The 14,224-nt window shown below is 35.6% G+C and overlaps 1 protein-coding gene across 3 annotated transcripts in view; it reads right to left on the reverse strand.

Annotated features, from left to right (window-relative positions):
* MED23 (mediator complex subunit 23) overlaps window positions 1–14,224 on the reverse strand; it is a 39,133-nt gene that overhangs the window by 1,732 nt on the left and 23,177 nt on the right. For 2 of the 3 annotated variants that reach the window (XM_006180730.3, XM_006180729.3), the window contains 13 exons: window positions 13,739–13,913; window positions 12,906–13,069; window positions 10,611–10,735; window positions 9,386–9,591; window positions 9,117–9,297; window positions 7,982–8,152; window positions 7,333–7,549; window positions 5,555–5,791; window positions 4,463–4,628; window positions 3,842–3,914; window positions 2,660–2,874; window positions 1,878–1,998; window positions 999–1,130 (listed from right to left, as the gene is read on the reverse strand). In XM_006180730.3, coding sequence (XP_006180792.1) covers window positions 999–1,130; window positions 1,878–1,998; window positions 2,660–2,874; window positions 3,842–3,914; window positions 4,463–4,628; window positions 5,555–5,791; window positions 7,333–7,549; window positions 7,982–8,152; window positions 9,117–9,297; window positions 9,386–9,591; window positions 10,611–10,735; window positions 12,906–13,069; window positions 13,739–13,913 — 2,183 coding nt within the window. Of the gene's footprint in view, window positions 1–998; window positions 1,131–1,877; window positions 1,999–2,659; window positions 2,875–3,841; window positions 3,915–4,028; window positions 4,332–4,462; window positions 4,629–5,554; window positions 5,792–7,332; window positions 7,550–7,981; window positions 8,153–9,116; window positions 9,298–9,385; window positions 9,592–10,610; window positions 10,736–12,905; window positions 13,070–13,738; window positions 13,914–14,224 lie in introns of those variants that run through there. The other variant, XM_032484928.1, reaches the window with a different exon arrangement.

The following is a 14,224-nucleotide window of genomic DNA, read 5'->3' on the forward strand; positions in this document are numbered from 1 at the left end:
TCTTCCTTTCTGTATTCCCAAAGTTCTTAGGGCCAAATATAAGGAATATGCTAAATAAAACATTTTTGTATCGGTTCCCACTCAGCTCTCCTTGACAGTCCTGCTGAGGCAGAAAGGTCAAGACGCTCCCCACCCCAGGGCCCCAGCTCCAAGGAATGGGTCCTGTAGACTAGGATTCATATGTTTATATATATCAGTTTACCTGCCTTTCTCATTTTAGAGAGAAATAACTTTAAAGTTTGGAGGGGAGATCACTTAACCTCACCTATCCGCTTTCCCTCCACCCTTCTAAAGCAGCCAAGATTCTGTTTCCTTCCCACAGACAGGAAACTCAGTTATGATTTAAGGAGGTCCTTTCTACTCAGAGACAGTCATACCAGGGAGTGGCTCTTTATATGTTGAGTCAGAATGTGCCTCCCTTTAACTCCACCAGACTGTGTATGCAACAGAGAACAAATTTAATACCCATTCCAAATGGCTACCCCCAAATAGTGAAGACACAAGTAATTTCCTAGGACTTTAAACATTCAAGTTAAGCATCCCTGGTTCCTTCAGATACCTTTCATTAGTTATTCTCTTCACCCTCCGGCTTTAGTCTTCTAGTCATGCTGCAATCTGTCTGACGTCCCCACAGTCTACCGTAATCACTGTGGGAAAACTATGCCCCCTGCACTCCTAACACAGGGCCTCTCTGATCTTTTCAGTAGCCATACTGTATGGTTTCTTCCTCGTGAGTTTACTATTAATAAACCCCCAGGTCTTTTTCAGATGTTTTGTTGCAAATACCAAGGGGGAAAAGTGAGAGACATTATAACAGGCATTTACTTTAATACTGTATCTAGAATAATATTCTTATTGCCTAGAAAGGTCTATTAACCATATCCCCTTAAAAGAAAATAACTAACAAAGAAAAAAAACCCCACTTACCCAAACAAAAAGGTCTATCATATGTTCAAGTTTTCTAAACTAAACATCATTAAAAAATAGAGTTAACTTACTTGCTCTTTTACACTGTCACCAGTAAACATATACTTCATATGATACAGGAAATCACAGATGGGGTCCATGTAGTTTAAGTGGGTGCTACACTGGTCTACATTCAGCAACATGTCATAAAATGCCACACCAATCTATTTAACAAACAATACAAAATGATTTAAATGGTCAAAAATGGTCCAATAATTCAGCATGATGCAGCTGGACTCCATCACAAGAGCAGCACAGAGAATAACATGTTTACTGAGTAACTGTCACTATCATACAGACCTCTATGCACATGAGATATGATATCGCTTGCATTTATGATAGAATCCAGAGTGCTAGAAAGTGCCCCTATTAGGGCTTAAATGCAATTTCTCTTCCTAATTTAGCAATTTCTATTAAAATTAAGAGATAGACAGTCCTTTTTCTAGAAACCACCTCTCAATTTCTGGGACACCTGCAGTCTCAGGGATCCTGTATACTGTACCTTCTTAGTTCCACTTTGTGGCTCAACTTTAAGGTTCTATTCCTGACTCCTTCTCTTTTCTCTACACTGTTGTTATAGGTGGTCGACTTCACCCATTCTCATGGTTTTAATTAATTCCTCTGTACTATAGTGCGCTTTCTCAAATGCACTTCTCCGTCCTTAATTTTCTTCTCAACCTAGATGATGAGCATTTCCCCCTGAGTCTCCAGTTTAACATATCCTGCGCCAAACCATTACAGGCATACTAAGTCATGGGGACACTAGTCCTCAAAAATTACTCTCAGATCCTATTAAACTGATGTTCCTACTAATGGTAATGACATGAATTTGAAAAACACTGGGGAAGAAACCTATATACATATACATTTTAGAACTTAATCTTATCACAGAAAACCCAGATTGTATTTACCTCTATCATGCATCGAGTTCTCTCTTGCTGAAATCTTTGTAAAAATGGTCCCACAAGATGGTACACATAAAGTAACTGGAACTCAGTTTTCACTATAGGAAGAAGTACTTCAGTAAGAAACCTGTAATTTAAAGATAAAAATAAAAATTTCTTATGACTTGAAATCAGTTGAATTGTTTGAATTTTGTTAATACAGCCTACTTGAGTATTTGCAAAATTTGTAATAACTTTTTAAAGTTTCTTTTAATTTTGGTAACATTTCTAATTAATCTCACATCTCTCACTGGTTCTTATTTTTATTTAATTACTGAAATAAATTACTTCAGATTTAGGAGTCATTCATAATAGTAAAATTACCAAATGACAGAACGTGAATTATTTGAAATAAAAAGAGAATAACCAACCTAATATAAAGGTCATTCTCAAGAAATTTGAATCTAATTAGTACCAATTATACAGTCAAAAAAATAATCAGGAAATAGGATAATATGATTATACAGTTCAAAAGGCAACTTTTGGGATATATTCTGGAAAAAGCATTTGATTAAGTCTCCGAAAATGGTAATGGAAAACTAGATACCAGATTATTATTTATACACACAAATTAATTTTATTCAAATAATTCTAAAATAAAAGAGAAGTTCTAATGATCTAGAAACTACTTAACACTTTTACTTTGTAAGTTGTTCTGCTGAATGAGATGAATACCTCACATGTAAATGAGATTAAAAAACAAAAACAAAATGAAAAGTCAAATGTCTTTAAGAAATCATAATACCTACTTGGGAATGAGAGAAAGCTGCCCGATGCTAGAATGGTGCCATACGGCGTGCGCCAGAGCTAACGTGTAGCTACAGCTCATCTCCGAATAGGACTGATGGCAAGCGGTGAAATCAAAGAGGCGGAACGGATAGCCGACCCACTCTGTCTCAGACGTCAAGCTGGGACTACTGATAACACTCACAATTCGATCGTGAAGGACAATCCAATATGGCTCCTTTAAAACCAGAAGAAACCCTGATGAAAATTATCATTTATCCAGTATTCCATCCCATATTCAGTATTCTACTCCAAGGCCCCCAATAATAGCACTTTCTCATTCTTTAATGTTTTCTACTTATCCAGCTTGTGTCTTTGTGTGGCTTCATAATGAGTCCAAATTAAGTTAGTAACAACCTGGGGAGAAGCGTTGTTAGAGGGCTCCATATGCGTGTCTGTTCATTTAGTATCTAATATTCACTATACAATAAATTGCTTTACCTATATTTACTACACAGATAACATTGGTACATATTCATAATTGATAAATATATATATAGGAGGTGTGTTTGAAAAAGATGATTCATAAAGGTTCATCATCAAACAAGTTCAGGAAGTACAGGTTTAGACAATATTACTGACATTCAAAGATGTTGCAGCAGACAACTGTGTGGTACTGACTAGACACTGTGGGGGTCACAGAAGGGAGACTTCACATGAGCAGAGAAATCACAGAAGGCTTCACTGAAGAAGCAAGCCCCAGGCCAGCGAAAAATGAGTAGGCTTTAAAGAAGGTGACAGAAGGAACAAGGTTCTGGTATATTCTCTTACATGGCAGAAGTACCTGAAACATGTCTCTACAAGCATCATTTGCAGAAGCAAAGGCTGTAGATACATAATATGTTAAGGAGTCAAAGGCAGATCAGATTGTAATGTGAAAATTAAAGTTGAATAAGCGAGGTGAGACCAAAGGATGCAGGAACTTGTAAGTCAGGTAGATTTATTTAGATCTGATGCAAAAGGCAAACAAAATAGCCACTGTAGATTTTTGAAGCAATAATAATGTGAAAACTTAAAAAAATATGAAACACTTCATTAACTGCATGATGTCCGTATACAAGGGCATCTTATGTGCATTTTATTCTTTTGGCTGAAAGAGAACAGTGCATCCTATTACTATGTACAAATCACAATGATTAACTTACTGGTAGGGCAGTGATGATCAATCCAATTGCATTCATCCATGATGTAATGTTCTCTCTTGGCACTAAAGGCTGACTGTTGGTGAGAAAAAAAGAATAAAAATGTGAAATTATAAAAACATTTGATATAGTTGACAATGGATCTTATTTTGAGAACACACATAATTTGGGGGCTGATAACTGACTTACCGCAATAAAAAATAAAACTACAATGGATTTTTGTTGAGTAAAAATTTAATATACACAAAAACAAGGCTTTTTTTTGTTTTTTTTTTGGTTGTCTCCTTTAACAATGGTTGCTGGGCTGAAAGATTTCACTTATTTATACGTCTTCTCCAATCATTAGCCCCTATTTTATGTTGGTCTTTAGTGAGAAGTTAACATTATTCCTAAGTTAACATCAAACAGCAAATAGAGTAGAGTGGGAACAAACCCAGGTCTTCTGACCCTGTTCAGGGATCATTCCATTCCACCTCTATCACAAAGACAAGATCTGGAACCGAAAGACAGTTACTATTCAGTGTGCGTTGGCCTTGAGACAACAGGTTTGTCTAACAGCTCCAAGTAAAGTAACATCTTCTACAAATAAACAATGAATCTTATGACATAAAACAGGATACACACCTTTTTAGGACAACATTGAGAAGAGCATTTCCAACATCTTGGCCTGAAACAGCCAAGGCCATGAGCTCCACACAAGTAACATGCAGTGCGTGGGCAGCAGGATTGGGAAACTCATTGAATCTCCAGTCACAGTTTGGAAATGGACCAGGAGATTTGCCAGCCATCGGTGCAGATGATTAAAGCAATAACTATCTGATTACCTTGAGATTTATGGCTCACATTTGTATAGTGCTTTACAGTTTTCAAGATGTTTCACATGTAAACATCTCATCTGATTATCAGTTTATCTGATAATGAGCCTCCAAGTGACTTATCAGAGAGTTTAAGAGACAAATAATACAAACCAAATACAAATAAGTTTGACGTGACTGAAATGTATCAATAGTAACCATGTGATCAACCCTAGGTATAAACGGTTGCTCTTATTGAAGTGTTACAACTGTGACATGACAGCTGTGGACGCAACCACAGTATCCCCAGGCTCTCTCGACCTATTTAATAACTAAAGGATAGTTAATAAGAAAATTAGTTTACAATGAGTAGTTCTTTTACTTCAGGAAATAATTCCTTTGTGTAGGAAAATAAATCATGCCCATTCATGTAAAATTGCTCTATCTAGTAAATAGTGGCATGGTGTGTAGACTTATTAAGTACAGTGTGCTAATAACTTAAAATGAAATAAAAGAAATAAAAATACCAATATAGAATCTTTTTCACTAAAAAAAGGAAAATTTCTATTAATGTTTTTAAAAAAATTCAAGGATTTATTTAAAGCAACAAAAGTCTATGTTCTCCAGGGGCAAAGAGATGCAGAAAATAGTGCATTTGTTTAGGAATAGGATTTTTTCTTGGAAATGAATCTCTTCTCTAAGGTCTTTATTAAAATATAAATTTTAATGAAGTAAATTTCTGCCTATCTGGAATAATGCTGCTAATTTTAAGATTTCAAAACCTTTTTACAGAAGTAAAATTAAAAAAAAAATCTTGAAAAAACTGAAGTTTTGGAATATATAAAAAGCTACTATATGTTCTCGTAAATCACTATACAGTTATTTTTGAAGAGTCTGAAAAAAATCACAATTAAAAGGATATTATCTACAAGTCTGCCAATCAATTTGCAATAGTAGGTGTCATCTGGGACCCAGGGATTGTCTTCTCGTGCATTCATAGCACATTTCAGGTAAGTGTCACTTAGACACCAGCCCTGTGGTCGATTATCCTTGAGCGACCCAATGATCGCATGGACAAGTTTTCGTTTGAGACTTTCACGATTTCTCAGGTGCATTTCATAATAGTGCAGAGTATTATACAAATAAGTCACTGGACGATCTGCCAAGAAGAAAACAGATCATTACAATGTTTATCTGGTTAGTAACAACTGTGAAAATCTAATCTTCTATTTCCAAGATTACCAAAAAACACAGTTCAGAAGATTATGAAACTATTTCTCATATTGGACAGCTGCATACAATGTATATTTTTATTCTAGGACAAGGCAGAAAGCTTCTTACCAATATACACAGCTTATACTGAGGAATATTCATAATATTCTAAGGTAGTGCAATTCCACTTCTAGAAAGTTATCCTGCAAAAATGACATATGCGCAAGGAATGTGGCTACAGCCCTGTTTATACTAGCAAGAGATTAGAACAGCCTAGATGGTGAAAAACAGGGAACTGGTCAAGTCACTTATGACATGTATGAAGCAGCTCTGGCTGTACTGATACAAAATAATCAATCTTTATACATTATAAAGGTAAAAAAAAAGTAAGGTGCAGAACAATATGTCTATTACATAAATATCTGTAAAAAAAAATACCAACCCCAGAATACCTAAGGTAGGATACACAAGAAACTAGTAACAGTGATTGCCTACAGAGAAAGAAAGTGGCTCGCTGGAGGACAGGGATGGGACTAACTACTTTCACTGCATTCTGTTCTGTCCCAATCCAAAAGAAAAACGTTTTTAAAGGAATGTTCCCTCAAACTTCATTCCTGTTCTGTAGTGCTAAAATGCAAACCAGGCTTAACGCTTTAAAGCTGTCTTTGATTTCTTTCTTTTCATATTCTCCCCATAACTGGTCAGTCAAGCCCAATTCCTGCTTCCTTGACTATCTGTCCCTTCTTTCTCATTTTCCATGCCATCATACTTGTCTAGATGTCAATCATATACCCAACCATTTTGACCTAAGTCTTTGAAATGGCTTCCTCCTTCCAAGACATGCTGCCTACTACAACTGGATTTATCTCTCTAAAAAATGCTTCCATGGCATGATTTTACTCAATAACTTCTAGTTAACTCTCGATTATCTGCAGGTTATAATCAGAACTTCTCAGCCTGGCATTTAAGGTGATCTACCATCAGGTACACTACACGAATCCTCAATTTAGCCCAGTGAGGCATTTGTTTTCAAAATGCCTTGTTTTTAACACCTCCATGATTCTCCCAAAGGACTCCTTTTGCTTAGTATTCTCTCTTTTCCTTTACGTTCATACAAATCAAATACATCATGGTTCAAATCCTTTTCATTCAAGAAGGCTGCCATGATCCATTTAGTCCACAGGACCATCAGTCTGTTCTAAATTCATACGTTTCTCCTTCTGTACAGATTTGGTAATTAATCACACAATATATAAAATAAGGCATCTCTTGCATGTTACTTTTTTCTTTGCTATGATCTACCTATTGACATTTTTATGTCATCTATTTCATACTTCATGACATCATCACATAGCACTTCCCTTCAAAACACGTTTATTAAAAATTACTAAAATAAAACCTTTAGAACCACTGTTACCCAAATGGTCACGTCCAGCCTACTTTTGTTTATAGAGCTATTATATGGAATTAAAATTTGAAAAAACTCACCATGAAATTTATATAAGCCTCCCAGGTGATCTAGCAGAGTCTCCAACGATTTGGATACTGGGAGCAACTCTAAAAACCTGTGGATTACTATATCAAACACTGGAAGGAATCGGAGACACACATTCCCAAAATAGATGGGCAGATAGGGGGACTGGATCTGCACAGGAGGATCGACCTGCTCCGCCAGGCCCTCAAAATAGAGCTTCTCCGGATATTTCTGTGGAAGTGAGGAAGTGGTAAATGTTTAGGGCATCTTTTTTTTATTTTCTTAAAAAAAGAGCTACATAAACATGCCATTTTTCAAAGAATATGAAACTGTGTTTTCCCCAGCAATGCAATGAAATCTAGAATCCTTTACTTGACAAAAATCTCTATTATCCCAAAGATACACCAAAAGAGATTTACATACAAAAGAATTTATAACTTTTTATTTTGTATTGTAAAATCCATGGCTACTAAAACTGTAGTTTCAATTTGTTCTTGACATTAGAGATAGTCTAGAACCCCGAGGAAGTTTAGAGAGCTAATTCGTTTCTATATAGACAGAGAGAAAAAAGCAGAGGTACAGAGAAAACAGCCAAGTCAATTAGCCAAACACCTAAGTATGGCCTTACAAAGGATTGACCGAAGCACTAATTTGCATCAGTACCTTGTGGTAGTTCATGTGCTTGGTGTGCCAGTCATTCTGTAGCCAGTGCTCTGGGGAATTTTCCTTCACAAAGTCACTTACTCGATTTCTAAAATCATTTGGTTTGAGCAACAGCAACTGGATTATGAAATAACAAACCTGGGCTTCATTCCCTTCATGACTACGCATGGCCTTTGGAGAAGAACAGAAACATTATATGAAAATGCTCAACCCATACAAAAGCAAGGCTCGAAGGAGTCTAAATTTGAGACTCTAAATTGGAATACAGTAAAATCTCATTATTGGAATTTCATTATGTGTCTAGTCTAACCCCAAAACAACTGTTCAAATGTTCCCCAAACATATCTGACCCTTTCTTGCCTATTTTTGGCTTTCACCTGAGATACCCATCTTTATTTTTTGAAATTTAACCCATCATTCAAGATCCATCACCTAGGTGGATGTGATCTCTCATTGCTGCCTGGCAATATTTTTCCTACATCTCTAACTTATCCTTTTATTTTACTGATTTATAGACTTACCTTAGTTCCCCTACTAGACTATGACATTTATATCTATGCTTTACAGGTAAGAGACTAATGTTAACCAATTAAGCCCCCCAAATATCACCAATATAGTATTTTAAAAAATGTAGCATTTTCCAGCCTGGCTCAGTGCTTAAAATTTGGACAGAAACAGATATCAAAGTCAGGAATAAAAAACACAGGGTGATACTGGGTGGCTATAAGAAACACTCAGTTATGACTACGGCTACCAAAGTGTACAGAAATGGTTACCAGCACTCTGTAAAGAAATTCAGTGACTTTTTACTATTTCCTGCTTCTGGCTGGAGCCTCTGAGAATCAGCTCAGAGCATCACAAGGCCAGGACCACATCTGTCTTATTTACTTCTGTACCTTCTGTGTATACAACATAGTGATATTTAATACAAACTTACTGAATAAATGAATAAAGAAATTGAGGAATCTCTAGTTCTTTACGGAACAGACAGCAATGCTCGATTTATAGTATAAATTAATTAAATCCTTAGAAACAATACAGAGTAGATCAGCACAAGATCCAGCAGTCATGCACAATGAGCCAAAAGAAAATGGGACTGTTTGCATAGAAATCTGTTAAGCAAGTGCATTCTTACCAGGCAGAGAATTAATCTGTCCAGTGTAACAATGTTGTACTTCCATACCATGTCATTAAGAATTTCAATGCATTTATTCAGTTGCTGACCCCCAGCTGATGTAGAGAACTCATATACCAGGAAGTCCGCAAAGGTTCTCACGTGGACTACCAAGGCCCTGGCTCCAATTCTCTCCAAAACTCTGAAGAGAAGAGAGTCAAAAATAAATTATATTGCTGTGTGGTATAATAGATTGCCAAATGGAATGCAGATCTAGGTTTCTGGCTTACCTGTAGCCAATCTGATTAATATGATCTGTTTCCAGGAGCATTTTCCAGAGAAGACAAAGGAAGAGAGGCGGAGAGCTTTGCATAGAAAAGTAGGTAATGATGTCATTTTCATTGGTCATTGACTTCCACTTCCTATACTCCTCCTCCACGTTTTTTTTCAGATTAAAACGACTTTCCTGAGGCACATTGTTTTGTTTAAAGAATGCCTAAAAGGAAGACCAGAAGTTTATTTCAATGATTGTAGTAAAAAGGGCACTGCTTTCAGTCAGGAAGCCAGTTCCGGGCTTGACTCTGACACTAATATATTCTAGGTGACCTCAAGCAACTCAGTAATCAAGGCCAGAATTTCTATACTGGGAAAATACTAGATTATCTATAAGATTCCATTCCTAGGTTTCCTAAAAAGAAATTCAAACAAGCTTGAATTCAAACTTTCTTCAATCATCTGTTGATACTTCTGCTCATCTTTGGTGGGCGGGGGGAGAAATGTATGTACCCTCTGGTTACATATTTTAGTCTCTATGAGGAAAATCCATTATACAAATCCAGTGATTCTTAGAGTGTGGTCCCCAGACCATCAATTATCAGCATTACCTGGCACTTGTAAGAAATGCAAATTCTTGGACCCCATCCCAGACCTACTGAATCAGAAGTTTCTGCAGCTGGGGCCCAGCAATCTGTAGCTAAACAAGCCCTCTGGGTGATTTTGATAAGTTTGAGAATTACTGTGCTAGCTCTATTAGAAGTTATGAAAAAGTTGTTCATTATGCCTAAGATTTTTTTCTGAAAATTAGAAGACAGATGAGGTTTTCCTTTCTCCATATTATAAAAGCCAACTTCACAGGATTTCTCTCTGTGTGATTTAAAAAAAAAAAAAGTCAATGTACATATGTGTATTCTGTGAAGCTCCATTAAACTGCATTTCTCCCCACTCCAGTTCATGAGAGAGAGAATTTTTCAGGTAACATGTTAATTCTCTTAAGATTCTAAAACTGTTAACTAATAAGATGAAGCCATAATAATTAAAATTTTAGAAACATACCCAGTTCTAGAATAAGACAAAGAATAACTCAAGAGATTTTAGAAGCAATAGCAAAGTTTTTTAAAAAAAGAAATAAAAGCTAATTTTCTTTGGATGTCACCAAAACGCTCTAGAATTACACTGTAAATGGGAAGAATGGTTTTATATACTGTATATTCAATATGCAATTCAAGACCAAATTACCTGCAGTGGGCCTGGAAAACAACTAAGAGTGTGCGAAGCCCAGTTATGAGGAGTAAAACTCATGATGGTCTGAAGTATGTCTTTACACCAAGTTCCCTGAATTGAATCAGAGCCTGTGAAAAAATCTAAACATAAACAAACAGATGTAACCCAGGTATGAGAGATCATGGCCACAATTCATAAGTGATATCACAGAGAAGGTCACAAATATATACACTCAGAGAATTTCATGGCTCTGCATTCATTGCTTTACTAGTTATAGTCAACTTAGGACCTAAATTCTTTAGTTTATGAATGATTTACATTAGTAAATATGAACATAACTACTGAAGAGACTGCAAAAGACATCTGGAATCTTTTTCTTTTTCTTTTTTTTATAAGATTACAGAGTACCAATGATGCAATACTGGTACAGGCCACCAGAGTGTTCATTCATTCACTCTGATAATGAGGTACAGCACTCACTTTACTGAGCCAAGGAAACAGAATTAAGAAAGAACCACAGATATCTTTTCTGGTGGTTGAAACAGCTACTATAACTCTCTAAATCAAAGAGGTTTACTTATGTAAAATGAGACAGTTTACATTAATAAATTTGAGGTTGCTAAACACATTAACTATTTCTTTAAAACAGTAGATCTCAAAGTGTGGTCTGCAGATTCTGTGGGTATCCAACATCCTTTTGTAGATTCAATGAGATCAAAGCTGTTAAAACAATAATACTAAGATATCACTGGCCTTTTTACTATGTTGGTATGTGCACTGATGGTGCAAAAGCAATGGTGGGTAAAACTACTGGCCATTAGAACAAATCAAACAGTGGCACCAAACTACTAATAGCTATTGCAATTCTCACCATCACACACTTGGAGTATGAAAAAAAAAGCGCCAGTTTCACTTCAGAATATCCTTGATAAGACACAGGAAAAAGGATTATTTTTCTCAGCCCTTAAGTACACCGATTTTTAATATTCTGTGCAATAAAATGGAAGTATGCAAAAGGTTTTCTAGCTATAATACCAAAGCATGATGGGTATCTTGAGGAGAAACACTTGTGTGATTGAGTATTGTGTCAAATCAGCTCTTTTTTTCATGAAATTCCAATTTCACTTGAAAGAACATCTGACAGAAAACTACAGTTATCCAGATCTGGGCATTAAGCAGACATTTTCTTGAAAATTAGCAAAGACAGTCTGTCACTTCAAGAACACATGACTGCATCATTTTACCATTTGAACTTTTGAGTGAAAATTAGAAATTTGGAAACTTAAATCCTCTACCACAAGCCTAATCGTTTTCTAATACTTAAAGACTTTTTCTAATGAAATTTGTAGTGAGATTACAAAATGTAATTTTCTATACTGTATGATGAAGTATGTCAACATTTACAAGATCTATATAACTCATTAAACCAATGTTTTCCAAAAAACAATTTCATGAAGTTATAAAATATGTATGAATACAAAACCATAAAAGGTACAAAACAGACCAACAAACTATAATGTAGGAGTAGAGACTTCACTGATAGGACTTTAGATTCCACACTGCAATTAACATTTCAGAAACTATCAATTTTCCAGTTTTGTATAACATCAAAGAATATTCAAATTGGCTAAAAAAGCTATTAAAATACTCTTCCCCTTTCCAACTTCGTATCTGTGTGAGGCCATACTTTCTTTACCTACTTCTGCTAAAATAACATTTGCAATAGAAGAAATGTAGAAGCAAATATGAGAATTCAGCAATGTTCCTTTATATCAGACATTAAGGAAAGATGCAAAAAATGTAAAACAATGGCACCTCTTCTCACTAAAGTTTTGTTTTGGAAAACAGGGTTTATTTTTCATAAAAAGCACATCATTTATGTTAACGTAACAGGTTTATTACTGTTATTTTTAAATGAATCAAACATTTAAAAAACTTTTACTTTAATATGTAACAAAGTAAATATCATAGATATAATCTATATAAAGAAAATCATTGGAAATTTCAATAATTTTTTTAAGAGTAAAAGTAAAGTCCTGAGACCAAAAAGCTCAAGAATCATGACTTTAAAATGTTGTCAGATGACTGAAAACTGATGTTCAACTTAAAATGATTGCACACAGAAGAACTCAAATTAATGACTGAAATGGTGAAGCTACCAAGAAGAATAGCGAAGATATCAGAAGAGCTGGTTTTCTGGGAACAAGTGAGAAGTATCTTTTCAGTGTGTTATCCCCTTAGCAGTCAGCAGTGGCACAGCACACTCTAGCTCATGTGTTTTTGTTGGTGGTAGCTGTATGTTCACGGTACCTGTTACGTGAGTTGCTCTAGCTAAGGTCAGTATCAAGGCGCGGTTGAGTTCTTCTGATTCCGCTGAGAGCACCGTTTTGGGGTCGCTAAGGAAGCGTGTAAACTGCGGCTGCACCTCCGAGCTACCTAATGCTGTTATAAGCCTGAGTGCAGTGCTCTCAACACTGAAAGGAGGGAGAACAAAAAGAATCATGAAGAAGTTAAGTTGCACATAATATCTCAGAATTACAGAATTAAATCTAATCCTTGGTTAATCACAATGGGAAAATATGCAAACTATAAATTTCCCTTCCTCGATTAAAAAAAAAAAACTCATCTTTTGTGTGAGAATGAGTTTTGCTTAATTTGTTTTAAGGACCCGAGGTGTCAAATTATACAGCAAAAACCATCTGACAATTTTATACATTTGAAAAAAGATAGCTTATAGTGTGTAGGACTGAAAATTTTCACTTGGATATACAGCATTTCAAAAATTACATTTAAAAAAAATCTGAAATGTATTTTCACTTAGAGCAAAATCAAAATGACATGATAAATTAACCATAATCTGAAATATATAAATCTAGTATAGTAAGGGGCTAAGTTAGAATATAACGTCAAAGGCCTCAGAAGTATGTGTTCTCAGTCCAGAGATCCCCAGGCAAGGACTCAACTATTACAATAGGTTTCTACTTAAAAAGCTGGACTCTACTTCTATTTTGGAGTAAAATACTCCAGAAGCAGAGGAGTTTTATGACAAGTGAATAAAAATATTACAAGGCAGAGAATTAGGTTCCCCATCTCTAACAAAGTTTCTAATAAATCCAAGGAAAGACAGTCTGTAATGAGCTCACCAGAGATGGAGCTGGTTCTGGTTTGTTTGTGCAACTGCAGCCAAAGTATGAAGGTGACTCAGGAGCTGAACTCTGTAATGAGGCTGAATGTGGTGCATTCGGTAGCTGAACATCTCAAGAAGGGTGTGCAAGATTCCCCAGGCATGAGACTTGAAAACAGTTGGCAGAAGCTGACCTGGAGGAACAAGACAGTTTAAAGCACCAATTAGTAAGAGCTATACATTAATAGATATTTGAAGAAAAGTCACATCGATTAAAGTCCAGGCAAAAATTTGATCATGAACACACACACATACATACATACACACACACAGATACATATGCACACATATATAGACAGATTTTCCAAATTTTCTCCATAATTTCTATTTTAATTGTAAGAAGAAAATCTGGATCCTAATTAGAGTGCCAAATTTGCTTTTTTCTCTGGAATTTGACAAATGATACTCAAGTTCATCTGGAAAAATAAAATAAGAGCCATGATAT

This window comes from Camelus ferus, chromosome 8, assembly GCF_009834535.1.
Source record: "Camelus ferus isolate YT-003-E chromosome 8, BCGSAC_Cfer_1.0, whole genome shotgun sequence".
NCBI classification, from domain to species: domain Eukaryota; kingdom Metazoa; phylum Chordata; class Mammalia; order Artiodactyla; family Camelidae; genus Camelus; species Camelus ferus.